General features: G+C 31.5%; 1 protein-coding gene across 5 annotated transcripts in view; it reads right to left on the reverse strand.

The window, feature by feature from the left end:
• Positions 1-2,033: 2,033 nt before the first annotated feature.
• The window catches only part of SLC16A7 (solute carrier family 16 member 7), a 234,774-nt gene continuing 217,074 nt past the window's right edge, over positions 2,034-19,733 (reverse strand). For 4 of the 5 annotated variants that reach the window (XM_051962900.1, XM_051962899.1, XM_051962901.1 and 1 more), the window contains 2 exons: positions 18,184-18,993; positions 2,034-14,170 (listed from right to left, as the gene is read on the reverse strand). In XM_051962900.1, coding sequence (XP_051818860.1) covers positions 13,899-14,170; positions 18,184-18,993 — 1,082 coding nt within the window. In that variant the 3' untranslated portion in view covers positions 2,034-13,898. Of the gene's footprint in view, positions 14,171-17,704; positions 18,994-19,733 lie in introns of those variants that run through there. The other variant, XM_051962903.1, reaches the window with a different exon arrangement.

Consider the following 19,733-nt stretch of genomic DNA (forward strand, 5'->3'; position numbering starts at 1 on the left):
GCAGATAGATGACTGAGTCAGAAGTATGCTCCATAATTTTAACCAGCATGAAAACCATGTCTCTTTTATCTTCTGCTATACATTTCAGGCTAAGTCTATTTTTAGACCATTGCACAAGTTTACTAAAAAATATAAGCCATGTTCTTAGTGGAACACTTTATGAGTATTTCTACACATGAATGAGAGAACTGGTACCAATATTTTAGCATTCTTGAACACAAATGAGAAATAAATAAATAAAGATGCTATCACCATGATAGCATCATTTCACACTTAGGACAAATAACAATTGTTCTTAAGTTATTTATTAGAAGTGTCCAACTCTTCATGACCACATGTGGGGTTTTCTTGGCAAAGATACTCAAACAGCTTGTCATTTCCTTCTCCAATTCATTTGATATACGAGGAAGCTAAGGCAAACAGGATTAAGTAACTTGCTCAGGTCACATAATTCGTGTCTGAAGTCAGTTTTGAACTCAAGAAGTCTTCCTGATTCCGGGTCTGGCACTCTATTCACTGGGCCACTTAACTCCTTACAAGTCTCAAATACATGTTCTTTTTTTTTTTTTTTTTTTTTTTTTCACCTTAAGTTTATTGCACTCTACAATTGTTTAGGAATATATTCAATTTAGAGTAGGGACTGCTGAAATAAATTAACTATATAGATAATATTAAAGTTACAGACTTCAAATTAATTTTCCTAAAATGCTAGTGACTTAAGAAACATTGATTAGGTAAATAAATTATATTAATTCGGTACAGGTGTATGTTACTATGGTGAATTGAGTATATATTCTAAACTTGTATACAGTCACTGTTATTCACTGAGGGATACTTGGTGTACAATTTACCTTCTTGGGGCAGCTAGGTAGCAAAGTGGGTAGAGCACCAGCCCTGAAGTCAGGAGAATCCTAGTTCAAATCTGCCCTCAGACATATAACCTTTCCTAGCTGTGTGACCCTGAACAAGTCACTTAACCCCAAGTGCCTCGGCAAAAAAGAAAAAAACAAACAAACAACTTATCTTCTTCATGAATTGCCTATTTGTGAATAACGTTATATTTTATGAAAAAGTTGACATAAATAGATATAGGGTATATATGCCATATTCTTGAGAATGATGCAATGATTTTTTTTTTGTATTTTCAAGTTTAATAGTAACCAAGACTAGATTATTACTAAAATCACTTCTATCTCAAAGTGTATATTTTTAAACACTTTATAATTGTAATCTATATATTCTTTTGATGTTACAGTTATAATGATAGACTCTATCAGGGAGTCATTTAAGGTAGGTGATCCCATGAAGCATATAGGCAAAGAAAATTTTATATTTTCTACTCTTCTTACTTTAACTATTTCAAGCAAGAAATGTTCAAAAGCTCCTGATTGGAGAAAATTCCTGACTGAAAGAATCGGAATCATACTCCTATTGATGCATTAGGTAAATCAGACCCTTTCCTAGTTTCTGGTCCTAAAAGAATCTTCTATCTGAAGATCACCCAAGCTTGGTATGAATAAGTAACCCTGAGAACTTCACCATATCTGGGTATAATTAGAAATGCCCCTCCCCCCCCCAACAAACTCGTTTTTAGTACTTAAATCCCAATTTTGATTGTTTTTTTCCCTTATATATTTCTCTTCTTCCTCATTCTGGGTTAGTTTCTTGTGTACACAGAGATGAACTTTTCTGCCATATATAGTATAGTGTGTGTGTGTGTGTATTTAATTTTTGGCTACAATACATAATAATAAAGCACTTGTTTGTAGCAGCTTCCAGAGTACTAATTTTCTATAAAATTCATGAATCCAGATTTTTGTTTTTACCCAAACCATGAGACCAAATCGAGCATTTAATATATATGCATGCATATAAATATATGGGTATGTATATGCAGAAAATGGAAATATCTTTCTGATACTGAGCTGGACTGATTGAGACAAAAGAGAAGTATCCTTATATGAAGCATTCTTAAATGATATATCAAAAATTTCTATTTAAAGGTCTTTGAGAAAAAGACAGTACTGACTTCATTTCAGAAACTTAATGTGGGATTTTTATTTATTATTTTCATTTTAATTGAATAACCTAAGATAATTGTCTTAGTATATAAATATATATGCATAAACTTGCCATTTTAAGTCAATACAGGCTTGCAATAGGATTTAATAAGCAATCAGGGAAAAAAATCATTGAAATACAATATAATAGTATGCAAAAAAAACATATACAGTGTTAACAATATGCAAAAAAGACAAGGCAATAGGCTTAGTACATTACAAAAATAAATTTTTGCAGGAGTTTACTATTAAAGTCAAGATTTGGGAAAAATGAGTAGCACCCTTAGTTAGTCAAATGATTGTCAAAATTTCTCTATGGTAAGCTAAAATAAAGCACTCCAAATTTAGCAAATAAAATTAGCAGTAATTCAAAATGTATTATCAAGCATAGCCACTTCATATTTCAATATTTGCATAGCACATTTGGCTGACAGGATAAAGAAACAGGGAATTTCAAAGTAGAGTATAAACTAAGAAGTAGAGGAAGTCTTCTAAATGCTAGCTATGTCCTACTTTGGAAATTGACCACACAATTTCCCTAGTGTACCTCCTGCCTGCATTAATAGAATACTATTGACATTTTCTAAAGGCATCTGAAAAGACATTGCAAATTACATGCAGAACGTACACTTTCTGCCCATATTTTTGGGGACTCATGATTTCATCAATGTGGATGTTGTCTTCATGAGCACAGATATAACACTTTCTTGCCTTGTTTTTTGTGATTTGTATTGGAAGAAAAGAATACCTCTTATAGCCAACCATCCAATGATGAACACATCTCTGAATTTAGCTAGGCTGCACTAGTCTTGAAAGACATTCAGTCTGTCTTTAGTCTTAACAGTGGCCAAACCATACACAGTTTCAAAGTGAACATAGAGTAAACTTCAGTAGCTATGTTAAATGTGGTTTTCTAAAATATCAGTGATATTCACACATTGTTGTACAGCAAGATAAGTTCAGTGAGCAAAGGTACAATAATCTTACAATAATTGCTCAAGGAAAAGATTGCTTAGGAATATATAACAATATATTTAGATAGTACTTTATAGTTTATAACATACTCTTCTCAATAACCTTGTGAAATAAGTAGTGCAAATATTATTAACCTCATTTTCCAGATGAACAGCCTCAGAGAAATTCAGAAATTTGTTCAAGGTCACACAGCCAATAAGTTGAATCAGGACTAGGACTCAAGTCTTTCCACATCATCATGGGCGATGTTCTTTTCAACATACAAGTGAGAAGTTTAGGACATGTTGAACAGAATTATATATATAACAAGAGACCAGTGATATATGACATTGTAGTTCTATGAATGAAGTGTATTCCTAATAGAAATAAAATGGCAATACTTTTAGTTAAATAATAAAATATGTTATTATAAAAATTCATTTTCTCATTTTTTGGCAGATCATTTTCATGTTTTATTTACTAAATGCAGATCCTACTATGTACATATAAAAATTCTAGAAACAAATAAAAATATATTCCCCAATGATACAAATAATGAGGACTTAAAATACATTCAGCTGTAGGAAGGTAGAAGCAAAAAGGGAGCTTTTATTTCTATCATAAACTACAATAGGCCTTGAAGGTAAAGGAGACATAATCAACTCTGATCATTTATTTGGGAAAAAAAAAAGAATTTTAAAGGGTAAAAATCCATGACAGATCAGGTGAATCTACATAACTTGATTAATTCTAGGTCACTTTCCTAGCAAAACAGTATTTCTGGCTATTTTATGCAAATGAAATTGATCACATAACCATATGATCAATTTCTCAATGAAGAGTAATTAAGTTGTTGGAAAAACTCCAGCAATAAAAGTTATCTCTATTTGATTAAATTACTTGGATACAGTCTTTAAGAATACTTCAACGTAGAAAAAAATAACTAGAAAGAACATTCTAAATCTGATCTTCTCTTTCCCTCCCCATTTATTTTTTCTTTTCTACAAATATTAGCTATATATCTGTTATTGCTAAGGAGTTTCTTGTGGTAAAATAATAATGAATTAGGGACCTTCAATTCATTTCTATGTGACAGGAAATGTTTATGGAAGAAAGCTTGGGGTCAATGGTAGTGAGGCATGAGTTCCTTAATGTTGAAGGGTGACCTTTCCTGGAGATAGTTTAACAAGATTTGATTTAAAATAATCATTCTCTGTTGTGCTGAGGAGATATTTCTATTTAAACGTGAATAAACGATCCCTTTCAGATTAAATCCTATGGTAAATTATAATGGATAAGGATTGTTCCTTTCACCTTCCCTAGGATGAAAGGTTAAGGCAGGAGGTAAATCTTTATAACTAGTTTTAGGGTTCTGAGGCCACCCTTCTGCACTCACATCTGGTTAACATGCTACTATTCAATACCAGTTTCATGTCTGTCTTTAGCAATTCCCTTTTTCTAATAAATCAGAACAGAAGGGTGCTGTCTTTCTGAGCCAAGTAGATGAGCCACTATACAAGAATGGTTGCTATTTGGTATAATCATGGAAAATGTGAAAATTAAGGCACGAATGATATTAACAAATTATCAGTGAGAAATGAAAACATCTAAGCCCAAATACAATTTTTTCCAACATAAGTCTGTGTATACACACACACACACACACACATACACACACATACACAAACACACACTATGTGTAACTACATATTATTACATAATTTTGTCTCCTCTTCTCAAATTTGATCTGGTATAATATCTGTATATTCCCAAATTAGACTACAAAATTCTTAAGAACTGAGAGTTTTGTTTTTGTTATTTTTATCTTTTTCTCCCATTGCCTAGCACAATGTCTTGTCCCTAGAACAAAACTTCATAACATTTGTTCATAAGAACAAAACTTCATATGTTCCTTCATAATTATTTACTGAATTGTAAATGTTTGCCTCATAAAGACTATACTTAAAATGAATTAAGTAATGCCTCATTTATTTACCTTGAGGGTAGACCTTTTAGTTTTACACACATACATATAATTATATATGTATACATATCTATATAACATACACACACACATTTTTGGTAATATATGAACATAAAATGTTAATTAAAAATATTTTTGTTAAGAATTTTTTGGTCAACTTTTGTTAAGAACTCTTATCATTTTCTTTATATACTTCAACAACAATACTATATGATGATCAATTCTGATGGATGTGGCCCTCTTCAACAATGAGATGAACCAAATCAGTTCTATTTGTTCAATAATGAATAGAACCAGCTACACCCAGCAAAAGAACTCTGGGAAATGAATGCGAACCACTACATAGCATTCCCAATCCCTCTATTTTTGTTTGCCTGCATTTTTGATTTCCTTCACAGGTTAATTGTACATTACTTCAAAGTCCGATTCTTCCTGTGCAGCAAAATAACTGTATGTATGTATATATATATATATATATATATACACACACATATATTGTATTTAACATATACTTTAACATATTTAACATGTATTGGTCTACCTGCCATCTGGGGGAGGGGGGGAGGGGAAGGAGGGGAAAAAATTGGAAGAAAAGGTTTTGCAGTTGTCAATGCTGAAAAATTACCCATGCATATATCTTGTAAATAAAAAGCTATAATTAAAAAAAAATGATTCTATCATTTAAGAACCATAAAGTCAATTTTTATATCAGCATTCCATTCTTGAAAGAAATAGTCTAAATTGTTTTCTTCATTTTATAAAGCAGAGACTAAATCACAGAGATGATGTAATTTGTCCAAGACTAGATAACAATAATTATAAAAATAACTAATATTCATAGAATACCTACTATGTGCAAAGAAGAACAGGGATTAGAGGCTATGTTTTTGTACTCCAACTTCAATAGTCTTTTCACTAAATCAAACTTGAATGCATCTCTAAACAAAGCAGATATGTCATTAGAATGAACAATACATTGTAAAAGTAATCTTTCTAATGATAGCTACTCTCCTACTTTGCTCAAAAAAAGGAATGATTTTTCAATCACATTTTTCTCCATGGAAGATAAAGATCATTATAGACCAAGGGCTGGAAATAACAAAGAAATCTTAGTTTAATTCTTTCAATTTTACAGATAAGGAAATTACACAGGCAGCAAGTAGTACAGTTAGCATTTGAACTCAGATTTTGTGACCCTAGACTTCATGCCCTTACTTCTATAGCAAGCTACCTCAAGGACAAAGTGGGGAAGCTTCACTATAAAGAACCTGTCAGGAAGCTGGGAGTAGATATCCGTCCCATAAGGACTAGCTAACTTAAAATTCAACTTTTTTTTTTTAACCTTTGGAAATTATCAGTTGGGCTTTGACCTAAGAAGGAAGTTAAAGACTGGAAAATTAAGGCAGGCATGATAATGACAAATAATTAGTAAGTAATGGAGATTTAAGGCTAATTTAAGTGACCTCTTTCACAATTATTATTTTTTTTTCTTTAGCCCTCAACTTCACCTTTATTACATTCAGTCTTAGAATCTAAGAACAAGCCTAAACCTGATGGTAAACATTATTCACTGAGCAAGTTCATACATGGAATAACATGACTATTTTTTCCCCTATTAAAACTTTTAGCAAAATCATCCTCATTCTTTTCTATTTTTAATTTTGTTTTAAATCATATTTTAAAAACATATTTGGAATCCTTTAAGCAGATATTTCACTAAAATATACTAAATAAAGAAATTAAGAGACATAAACTTATGATGCCTGAAGTTAAATGACTGATTGTTGGGATTACCTCACCATGTGAAATTTTTGAGAACTCTCAAATAACACACAGGTTGTAACTTTATCTTATCTCTAGACATCCAGATTGTAACTCAGGGATTCCCCTTTATCTGGGAAAAAATGGTTATTCCTTTGGAATTAAATGTATACTAGAAAATCTCAGTATAACAACTAATAGAGCCCATCAACTCCTTAAGAGATAAGGTATTAATTTATTTTGGAAGATTACCTAGATTTTTAATAACCGTATTTTGTTTGATTGTTCTCAATCTCCATATATAATACACATATTTGAATAGACTGAGCTACCTACTTTGAGTAAGTTTCCTATGGATATCATACTATAGGTTCAACATTTCTGAATGTGAACCAAAAATTAAAATTGTTGATATATTAAATGCACTATAGTTGTAAGTTTTGCTGGCCAGTTTACCTATCTATTTAGGGATACCATCCATTTTATCTGAGGGAACTGAAAAAGCCAAAGAAAAAAAGTTTGGCTTCTGTTTTTATCAGAACATCTTCCATTCACCATTTTATCTGTCTTTATATAACTGCATAACATAAGAAAAGAAACTGGTCCTAATTCTTATTTCTAAAGCATTCTCAGCTCCTTGCACATAAATAGGAAAATTATTCCTTATACTGAAAAATACCCATTGTTTTATAAGCAAACCTTTGGTGATGAGCTTCTACTGTCTTAACTGATCTGGTTCTCTGAATGACAGAAAAAAACAGACATAATAATAAGATAAAGAGAAGATGAGGCAGAAAAAGAAAACTAGGCAGTAGAGAAATAGTTTAAGGATTGTGGTTAGGGATTGTCTCAGGATACTTAATTCACCATTTGAAGGAAAATGCTCACTTAATGAAATTACATTAGTCTAAATATAGATTGCTTGCTTTTTTTAAATAAAAATATGAATGAGACTTTGAACCAATATTTTGTTTAGAGTATGCTTAAATATTTTTTTCCCCTTTTAAAGAACTCATGCTAAGAGTGTAATCTTTATTTAGTGACAACCTATATATGAATTAATACAATAAATGTCTTCTTCTAAGGGAGTCATCAGTTTACCAAATAGAGTTTCTTTCCAGGATTATATTTTGTTCATCTCAAACAGGATGAAATATTATGAATATTAAGAATGTTACTGCTTCTAAAGAAGCTCTAAGTGATGAAAATAATATTTATCATTAAATGCCAACATTTATGATTTTTAAGTAGAAAGAGAATGTTGGTCATGGAAAAACAAAAAAAAAGTTACTATCACAAATGTAAATCCCTTTTTTGAAAATTGTGGCTTCCACATTTTAATAGTAAAGAAAAATATGTGTGTATACAGAGAGAGAATGTGTTCATTGAGACAAACTTATTTTAGCTATATAAAAAATCGTGATTTGTGACAACATATATTTAGAGAAAAGCATATTCATGCAAAAGCTTGTTAAATATTAGCTGAGTTTTTATCACATGTGAGAGTCCCTTCCCTCTTTCCCCTCCCCGACCCTCCCCACAGAGGTGATTTAACTAGAGGAGATCTCTTTCTATGAATTTATAAGAATTCTATAGTACATATGACTAGAAAAATTGTGGATATTAGAAAATATTTTCTTCCTCTGGAAATACTTTAAAGGTAATGATAGCTGTTTTCAAAGATTTGAAGGGTTATCCTGGGGACAAGTGATAAGACTTGTTCTGTTTAACTGTAGAAGAAAGAACTGGAGACAATGAGTGGAAGTAGTAAAAAGACTGACTTAGCTTCAGTATAAGGAATTATTTCCTAACAATTAGAGCTAACTCAGTCCAAAGAACTGTCAAAGAAGGAGACCATTTCCATCTGAATGTAAAAACAAACAAAAAACTGAAAGATGAAAGAAAATTAGAAGGGAGGGAAGAGGTTACTGTGTGGATATACCACTGTCTCTTTGGTACTTGAAATTTTGTACTTAATGCACAAATGTTACTTCAGCACACAATTTTATGGTTATCACCAAATAGAAAACAACTTTCTTAACAAATCCTGCTTTCATTTTTGTCTTGGTAGCCCCAGAGTTTAACACAGTGGCTGACATATACTGAGAATTTAATAAAAATTTGCTGAATGAAATAGAATTAAAATTGAACTACCCCGTGTCTCAGTGAAATTACTACATGTAATTATTCCTTAATATATTATTCTGCATATAACATGTGCTTAATAAATAATTGCTGAATTAAAATATTCACTGCATTATATGCTTTTCTAGGTGATTTTCTGGCCCTAAGTATTAAAATTCTATATTAGTTTGAAGAGAATACAGTAATAGAAACAACAGTAAATCCTTTGAATAGACAAGCAGTAGAAAATTATTTTAAACACTTTAGCAGTAGTTTAAAGCATGTGAGGAGGGACAAAGCCACTTTTTAAATAGATAATAAGATGGGGTATTAGGAAAAGAGACTCTGGCATTGGGAGTTGTAGTCCTGAGTCTTTCATTAAGTTAGCTATATTACTTTTAGGCAAATCACATCATAAATCTAAGCTTGAGTCTTTCTCATGTGAAAATTATAGGATGGATGCAGGACTGAATAGTTTCTAAGGTATCGTTTAAACTCCAACATTTACATAAAGTTAACAAGATAAAAGTAAATGAAAATTTCAATTTCAGTGAAGCAAATTAAAACAAAACAAAACAAAACAAAACACATATACATTCCAAAGAACATGAAAACTGAGCTGTAGTATAAGGGATAAATTATGTGCAACTATTGAAAACTCATGTATACCAGAGAAATTAATTAAACTGCCTAAACAATATATTCTTTTTCTGTTGTGATTGTTGTTGGAAAGAGTATCAAACATAGAGCTTAAGAGTACAACTTGGCATAGAAGATAACATTCTTTAATGAATAGTTTTTATTTTTTTGCATCACAACAAACAGCTAATAAGCTATTTGCCATTAATATGGAAAATTAGATAATCATAAAAATTAATAACATTTTCTTCTAAATCCAGCCCCAGGGAAATATATATGATGTTTGGGTTATATAAATACAAGTCATTGTTATTAATGAGGGAAAAGGAGTTACATAAAAAATGACATGACAATTTTTTCATCGTTAGCATTATTTAGAGATTAGGGCAGGAACATTTGCATTTCCTAGAAAAGCTCACAATTAGAAATGATATATTTGGGTTGCAGCAAATCTAGTTTCCAGCAAACTTTTAAGTAAAAATTATACTATAAATTATAGCAGAATAGTGGGGCATTTGGAGCACATATTTGCTAATCATTCTTTGTTGTGTAATTAAATAGTTTTCATTCAATTTTAACACTAGGTTTAGATGCCCTGTGGTTTGGTCCACATAAGGCTGAAATTCTCTTTGTACTCAGCTATAATGTCTAATGCAGTGAGCACAATGCTATGATCAATTTTTATATGATTTTTCTTATAGCTGCTCTGATATTTTGTTCTTGACTTTCCTAAAGAAATTATATTTTTTTTAAAAAAAGGGAAATTGCCTTAAATTTTTCCTATACTTAAATTCTCATGATATTTTACAGTTTCACTAAAGCAATGTTGCTTTTTCAGATATACATAGGTAAAAGGGGTTGAAACTGTGATTCTTCTAGCATTATAAACTTAAATAGATCACTATTTTGAAGAAATTTAAAGTCAGGTATATGGATACCTGGGCTCAGAAAGAACATGAGACTGAGGTAAAGTCTGTGAACCAAGTAGCTATAAGCAGACAGAGGGAAAAGACATTTCTTTCCAAACTATAATTTTGACTATCTGTCTCAAATTTGTGCTGTGGGTCACAAAAAGGATTGGGCAGCAGTATGCCCAATGGATTGATCAGTGCAACCTTATAAAAAGACACAAACTTCTTGTCCTGCTATTCAGTTGACAGTAGTTCATTTGTGCCATTTTTATGCAAGAAAAAGACAACATATCTTTAAGGGAAGGTTTGTGTGTAGTAAAAGTGTTATTTCTGAAAATATAGATAAGGAACTCAATTCTCTCACAGTTTCCCCAGGCTTCTAAAAAAAAGAAAAGAAAAAAAAAAAAAAAAAGAAACTTTTCCATAGCAACTCTGGAAGTTCCAGATCAAATAATTCTCCTATGTGATGCAAAGAGGTATGGCATAAACAGAAATCATCAATTTTTCTGGTTTATGACCTTTTATTCTTAGCATCAGAAAATGACAGAATAAATTTTAAAATAGGACTCAAAGTAGATTCATTCCACATACTATTCTGCAGAGTTAAAAACTGACAACTTTCAAACTAGGGGGGAAATATGACCAATGTATTGGTTCAGTCACAAAAACTCTTCCATTTGTCCCCTTGTGAGACATATTGTGATGAATACCCCTGGCTTACATTCTTCATTCACCTTGCTCTGATTCTAATAAAATAATTAGACTATAAATCAAATAAAGTTAATCAAATCCTTATGGAATAACTTTGGGCTATCCTAGTACAGGTCTGGCCCCAGTGGGTATGTCTACACCACCATTTCAAGTGTGTTCAGTTTTAATCCCCATTACAATTGTGAATGGGGATTATATGTGCATATTTGTACTGTTGTGCAGTGCAAGTGTGTTTTTGCCAGCCCATCAGATGGACAATAGTTCTATTCCATTTCTCATTTTTCGAAAAAGTTTAAAAACAAAAACAATGGTAGGAACCAAAAACTAATGACTAAAGACAGTGTGTGGGTTTAACTAGAAACTGATCAGTAGGAGCAAATTATAAAAACTTTTCCCTCTCATGGGGGAAAGGGAAACAAAAAGGGAACAATGAAAATTTAGGTCATTGCAACAGAGGCCACTTCCAGATGATGGAAAAGACAAGAATAGCCTACCTTGGGGTTTTTAGCTCCTATACATGGGGCTTGAGATCCATATTATTTTAATCATACATCTTCTGAGATTAAGAACAAATGAGGTTTTTGTTTACAGCATAGATGTTTAAGTCTAGAGAGGGGAAAGATAATTTGTGATTCTGCACCTGTTATGACAAATCAGAGTAGAATATAAAAATATAAATATATGAAAATAGCTAAATTGAATATCAGGATCAGACACAACTCACTTAAATACGCTTTCATACTTGCCAAATTTTCCCTGATTTGTTTAGTTGTGATATTGGCACATCTTGTTTTACTTAACTTATATATTCTTTTGTATGCTAACACTTCTTACATGTTATTTTTAAAAGTGAAAGTTAAATTAAATGTGAAATTTCACATATCTTCCTAAAGAAGATGTAAAAGTATCTTGCATAAACAGTACATAAATATTTTATGAATCACATCCTTCCTGTTCACTATTTCAAAAGGATTTATATGTAGGTGTTTTCCTATTGTCTATCAGAATAATCACATTCCCTAAGTGCAAGAAAGAAAAGGGAGGAAACTATTTGACATCAGTAAGGTGATTTTATCCCAATAAGAAAGCATAAAATATTTTATTAACTATAATATTAAACTAAATTTCTGATCTACAGAAGTTAATATTTATAACCGAAATGGTCAGATTATTAATAGTTTTCCTAATTTATTTTTTTTTAATTTTAGAGACTTTTAAACAACAAGCTTAATATCTAATTTTCTTTAAAATAGTGTTATAGATTTTGAGAAATCTTACAAGGATTCAAAGATGAGAAACCAATCCCTAAATGTGAACAACAACAACACAAGGTTCTCATCTTTATATTCCATGCGATATCTATAAAATCAAAATGTGACAACTGAAATGGTTAGAACCTGACACTCTATTATTCAGTTGCCTGCATAAGCTATCTGAGTCTGATGGCTACAGGATTTGAATTTTCCAGTACTATCATGTTGAGGCATTTTAGATAGCTACCTTTGTGCCTGAGACACTGGGAAGATTTACTGGACTCGACCCAGTGTAGGACCAATCAGATTACTCATCTTCAAAACAGAAAATTCCTTGAGCTATGGGGAAAAGTCAGAATTTGGCCTTAAGGAAGTTCTGTCAACACAAATGACAGGTGATTATACTATATGATGTCAATGGACTCATCAGAAAATAAAAATTAAATTCTAACCTGATATTATTAATATATTCAACAGAAATCCTTAATTGTTATTTCTTGCCATTATAGACCTAAATCTATTTTAAATATATTACTTTAGCTGATTCCTACCCACTTTCCTTGATTACCTGTCTTTTTTGATTCCATTATTTGGATCATTTTAATGATTAAAAATGAAAAGATATTTTTTTTAGGTCATAATCAACTGGCATTAAAAACATTTGGATTAATCATATGGGCCCAAAAGTAATTGTTTTAGCACGTTAATTTCATAATTTTTCACAAAGATTAGTATACACATATATGTGATATATGTGTGTATATACACACACCCATATACATAGACACACACTATTATTTAGTTAATGATTAATTGCATTTAGAATAAAGAATTATTGAATTCATCTCCTGATTTTAACATTTATACTGTAAAGGATAAAGCAAAAATAATACATCCATTTTGTCCCCCTGGGCATATTGTACTTTATAATAACAAACAAAAATCCTACAAATATTATGTTATTGGTTGCGTTGTACATAGATTTATGGTTGGTTTTATCCTCACTACTCTTTGTAGTAATCTCCCCCATCCCTTAATCATTCCTATTCTTTTACGTTATGCATTAAAAAAAAAAACAAAAAAAAAACATTGTGGAGGAGAGAGATCCATAGGAATAAGTATCATCCTGAGGGTTCAGACAAATATTTTCACGTAGCACATGAAGCAGATAATGTAGTAATGAGAATTTACTTCTATATTTGTGACCAAGTTCACTTGTCACTGGAAGACTTTAAATTAATATCTTACCCACAGAGTTCAGAGTCATAAATAAGGCCGGACTCATTCGTATGTTTGCAACTCAATAACAACAAAAAAATCTCACCACCACCAAAATCACAAAAAAGAAAAAAAAAAAGTCTTCGATAACAAACCAAGTAGAATCTTGTCACTGGACAAAATTCTATCTCTATCAACAAGTATGGCTGAGTATTACAACAAAAATATCTGCCCTGTATTTTAAGGGAAGTTGGAAACACTGATATCTGAGTGATAATTCTCATTAAATATTCGTTTCTCTTTCTGAAGGATCATCAAGTGCTTTGGTAGCTTTGACAGAAACTTCATCATTTTCATGATTGGTCAAAGGCTCCACTTCCTTGGAATCAGCATAGTTTAGTGTTTTCTGCTTTTCTTCTTCTAACATTTTTTCCTTTGCCAACATCTTATAGTTGATAGCATTGCCAACAAACAGCCATATGCTAGCTATAGTCACAATCACTCCACAGCAAAAATACAAGTATTTATATTCTCCAGTATCATCCACCAGTTTACCTGAAATACAAAGAATATGTGTGAGATTAGATAAAGGCCAACTGGAAAATTGTAACATTTTAAAATCCAAACTTTTTACAGTTATAAATGCAGGGTATCCCACAAGTTTTAGTGTAGTTTTAAAGCTTTAATAGTTCAAAATTGCACTATGCTTTTTGGAACATTCTTTATATTGAATATTTCCCATGTGAATTAATACTAAAAAAGGATGATACTTTAATGTATAAATCCTTTTAATTCATACATATTCATTAACAGGGCAAATATACTCTACATAAATTAGATTATATTCATAGGAAATAAAATTTATTATATATAGGTATTTTCAAAGTCTCTCCCCCTTTCTAACCTTTTGTTTTTATTAAATAAGATTCTTAAATGCTATATTAAGTATCTTAAGATTTTCAAGAAATCTCCATCCCTACCCTCTAGGTTAAGTGGCATTTTGATCTGATAGACTAACACAGTTCAGATTTACTTTGCATGATTCTGGCCAGTCAAATAAAACTTGGAAGAAAATATTTGGTTTTCCAACCTTAGGTGCAATATTAATGGAACATATTACACATATATTATATATATAAAATACAGGTTAAAAAGAGGTGGGGACTTTGACGGAATATAGCTTAACTAATGTAGTATCCTCTTTGGAACTACCTTTTTCAATGTTTCTTAGGGATTCACTAATAATAATAGCAGCGGTAATGATGACAATAATTTTATACATATAGATTTTTGTACATTGAAGATAGATGGATGATGTTATTGTTAAGTCTTTTTCAGTTGTGTCCACTTTTCTGTGACCCCATTTTTTGGGAACAGTATTGGAATGGTTTGCCATTTCTTTCTCCAGCTTATTTTACAGATGAATCAACTGAGGCAAACATATTTAGTGACTGCCAGTAATGTCTGAGACTAGATTTAAATTAAGGTCTTCCTGATACTCTATTGTGCCATCTGGTTCTCATATCATCTAAGTATAGATGATGTAGATATTGATTAGATAGATCGATAGATAGATAAATAGAATAGATATAGATTATAAAATAAGTAACCAACGCATGCAATTGCATTTTTTGAGATGAAATACAGAATTGTCATGCTATTATGGTGAAAAGGCCAGAGTGAAATGACTAAATTATCAGCAAAGGTATCAGTTTTGTGTGCCTCATTTTAGGAAGGAGATTAAAAACTGAAGCCTATTCAAAAGAAGTCCCCTAAGGATATGAAAGGTTCATCTTATATGAGATTTGGATGAGGGAACTGAAGATGTTCAGCCTGGAGATAAGAATACTAGAATATTTGGTGTTAGGGTGGGAAGGGAAAGAGCATGGGAAGTAGTCATAGATTTAAATTTTGAATGGCAGTCTTGTTAAATGGTAAAAAAGCTTGTTCTGTTTGGCCATAGAGACAAAACTAGACAGAATGGGTGGAATTTCTAAGAAGGTATTTTAGGAAGATGTAAAGGTTATTGGGAAGGGAACTTTCTACCAATTACAAACCACTTTAGTGGATAGTAGGACCACTCTCCTAGAGTCTAAATAAAGTCTGAACTATTAATTATTGGACACATTGTAATTAATTTTTAAAAAATCTTTTCTTTTCCAAGAAATAGATGAATTAACATTGAATTCTCTTAGAAAAGTTAAGAATCTATGATTTTGTACCTGAAAAAAACAATTTGTGATTACTTTCTGATAGTATTTTAGTTGCCATAGGAGAATCTCTCATTTCTTTTCTGGTATTCACATTTTGACTCATCAGTACTAATTGAAAGAAGGCTCAAGGAACCATGGTTGTAAGAGGTATAGGAAGGAAAGAACGAACAAACGAACGAACAGAAAGGAAAGAGGGAGGGAGGGGGAGAATGAGAGAAGGAAAGAGAGGGAAGAAAAAAGGGAGGGAGGAAGGGAGGAAGGAAGAAAGAGAGGGAGGAAGGAAAGTAAGAAGATATTTTTTCCCAACCAAACTCATAGATTCCCTGAAATTTATTCATGAATCTCTTAAGGATTCATAGATCTCAACTGAAAGACTCCTGAAATGTCTTTTTTTGCTATTTCCATCATTGTTGAGTCAGAATGATAAGACTACTTATATGATGTTAAATCAACAAAGTCATTTCATTAGAGTCAAATAAATTGTTTGGCATTGCATAAAAAAGAAACAAAAAAAGAAGCAAGACTAACTTCATTTGGGGCTGATATTTTGGGAGTTATATAACCCATATTAAGAAGAAAATTAATAAAGAATATGAGTGATTGTTAAGGATAGATAAGGTTAATGATAAGCATTTGGGAGCTATGCCAATTGGTTATAATTAACCAGGGTCATGTTACTTAGAGAAATTGGAATTTCTACAGCTTAGAATACTAGAAGAAAGAAATTAAAGTCTGAATAACCTAATTTATTTAATGTTCCTGGTTTCTTACACATTTTTAATTTATCGTTTGATGTCAATTGGATCAGAGATTAAAAAATACAAAAGTATGCTGTCGCATAGTTTAAATTAACCCATCTGACTTATGGACATAAGATGAGCAATACAATAAGTGCGATAAAAATCTTTCCTTCTCCAATACCAATAAAACATGGACAGTGGGACAAAGAGACAAAGACAGATTGGTGTGGAAAAATAGCACAAGTATCTGAATCTAATTATGACATGACAACATCCAACTTCATATATAAACATCTATAACATACTCTATAGAATTAAAATATGAATTTAAAACAAGATGTTGATATTTCAAAGTAAACATGAGGATTTACTTTTTATAACTATTTGATTTTGTTTAGCTTAATATAATCATTTGCCTTTATCACATGAAAAATATTTTAGGAACTTTTTTTATTCTTTTATCTATTATATATAAAATGTGCTTTGAGCCCCAGAGTAATTTAAACTCACATGTAAATGGATGGTACCTTTTGAAAAAGAATTCAATGAACATATCTTTTTTTTTTTTTTTTTCTCCCCTGAAGCAACTGGGGTTAAGGGACTTGCCTAGGGTCATACAATTAGGAAGTGTTAAGTGTTTGAGTCCGGATTTGAACTCAGGTTCTCCTGATTTAAGGGTTGGTACTCTATCCACTGAGCCATCTACCTGCCCCTCAATGAATATCTTATGATTAAAAGGCACATTTCAAGATTAAAATGCCAATTTGTATTAAAGTTAACTCAAATAAGGAAAAGTCAATAAGTTTTACTCAGCTCTACTGAAATTGTGCACATATCCATGTGTATGTATTATATATAAATTTCATATGAAAATCTTTATCAAAATAATTTCAATTCCAAATGAAACTGGTAGTTTCTAATAATTCATTCAATTTCAATTGAATTCAATGGATGTTAATTTAAAAAAACAAAAGAGAAAACTTTAATTGTACAAAAATGAAACATATGGACAAAAAGGTTTTTTCCCTAATGTATACATTTTTAAATCTATTGAATAACATAGGAAATTTGAAAATAAGATGAAAAAAAACAAAAAAGTAATGAGTAGTGATATAGTTAAACAGACATATAATTAAGAACAGTTAGGGATAGATCCTAAAAGAAATTATGCTAGGATGAAAAGTGATCATAGTGTATAAGAATTTTAATAAAATCTAAAATGTAATACTCACTAATCACAATACCAGATAACTTTAGGCTATCAGTGTTTATTATTCAGTAGCTGGTGAGGGAAAGGTTACTGAAATGATTCATGGACTGCTAAGATCATTTTTAGACCCAAAGTATTTTTTTGAACTTTTCTGCAAGGCTATAGCAATGGATAAAAATGTCAAATTTCTCTTCTTTAGAAGAATACAACTATGGAATAGGCTATAATAAGGTACTGAACTAGGAATGAGAAGGAATAATCCTAGTCCTGGGTCTGCTTTTAACTTTTTTTGAGTTTTTAACCAATTTACGGGGTTTTTTAAACTTATTTTGTGCATCTGTATAATGAGAAAGTTGAAGGGATCTCCCTTCTCATTATTCTGAAGTTTTCAAAAAATGAACTTACCTGCTAATGGAGGTCCAATCAGAACAGGACAGCATTCCACAATGGTCACAAGTCCCACTGCACTGGAAAACCTTGTGGGACCGACAAGATCCATGAGGGTTTCAAAGAGTACACTACTGACCATACCAAAGGAAAAGCCAAAAAATACAGCATAGACCACCAGGCCTGTATAGCTTTCTGCCAGAGGGCACAAGAGATGACAAATGCCATTATACAAAACTGCAAAACTAAAGAAATATTGGATACGAGGCCGGATCAGCTTGGTGTTTGCCAATAGACCCATGGAAGGCCGAGCAAACATGTCTACAAAAGCCAGGATGGACAACAAGAAGGCTGCAGAATATTCATCAATTCCCTTGTGTTTTGCATATGGTGCCAGAAATACAATTGGTGCAAAAAAACCAACAAACATAATAACATTTCCTGATAAGTAAATCAAGAACCCTCTGTGTTTGAAAAGGGACAGGTCTAAATATTTATTGATAGTTCCACATGCTGATTTCTTCTTTTTTTTCTGTAAACTTGCATCTCCTGCTGCTTTCTCGACATCTTTTTTAGGGGGAGTTTGTTTGGGTCCAACAGGTCTCATGAGTGACCCAGCCACACAACAGTTCAAAAGGAGCCCCCCCAATATCAAGAAGCTCCCTTTCCAACCAAAATGATTGAAAAGAAACTGATTGAAAGGTGCTAGTGTACTTAAGAATACAGGGCTTCCAGCCATAGCTAATCCATTAGCAATGGGTCTTTTCTTGTAAAAGTACTTGCCGATCATGGTTAAGGCAGGTTGTAGGTTGAAAGCTAAACCCAGACCTAGAAGAAAACAAAATAAGACTAAAGGTAAATAATTTTCATAAAATTGGAAATTTGAAGAACTTTAAATTGGATAAGACAATTGGGTCCCACATATAATCATTTTTGATGCTCCTTGTCAAAGGGGAATTTTTAAAATAGGCTTTTAAAAAGTTTTTTTTATCACTAGATACACATTGGGAAAATTCAATACTATGCACACAAAATCTTATAATATTACTATTTCATATAAAGAGAGGAATTCAAATTCTTACTCATGTTTGAATGATGTTACCTAGAATGAATTTTAAAAGGGACAACAATACCAATGCTCTCTAATACTGCAAAATATTCTTAACTTCCTTAGTATGGGTATTAACCTTATGTTTATCATAGTTCTTATAAATTTCAGATATGTGCATGAATTATTTTAATGAAAAATATCTTTTGATGGCTTATCATCTGGCACTGAGTTTCTCTAAAAATATTAGTCTGCTTCTGGGATAAAGACCCAGAGCCTGTCACTTACAGCTTATCAGAGTTCACTGGAGTTTATTATGTTCTGTTGGCACAGCCTTCAAGGACCTGAGAACAACTAATTCCTCATGTTTTTATGTAGCATCTGATATATTTCTAAAGTGTCATTAAACTTAACTATGGTACTAGTGTATATTGGTATGATTTTATGTGATTATTGTTCTTAATTGTAAAGGACTTTGGATTTTAAAATAAAATGTTCTTTAAAAACCTGTAATCATGGA

Source organism: Antechinus flavipes, chromosome 5 (assembly GCF_016432865.1).
Source record: "Antechinus flavipes isolate AdamAnt ecotype Samford, QLD, Australia chromosome 5, AdamAnt_v2, whole genome shotgun sequence".
NCBI lineage: Eukaryota > Metazoa > Chordata > Mammalia > Dasyuromorphia > Dasyuridae > Antechinus > Antechinus flavipes.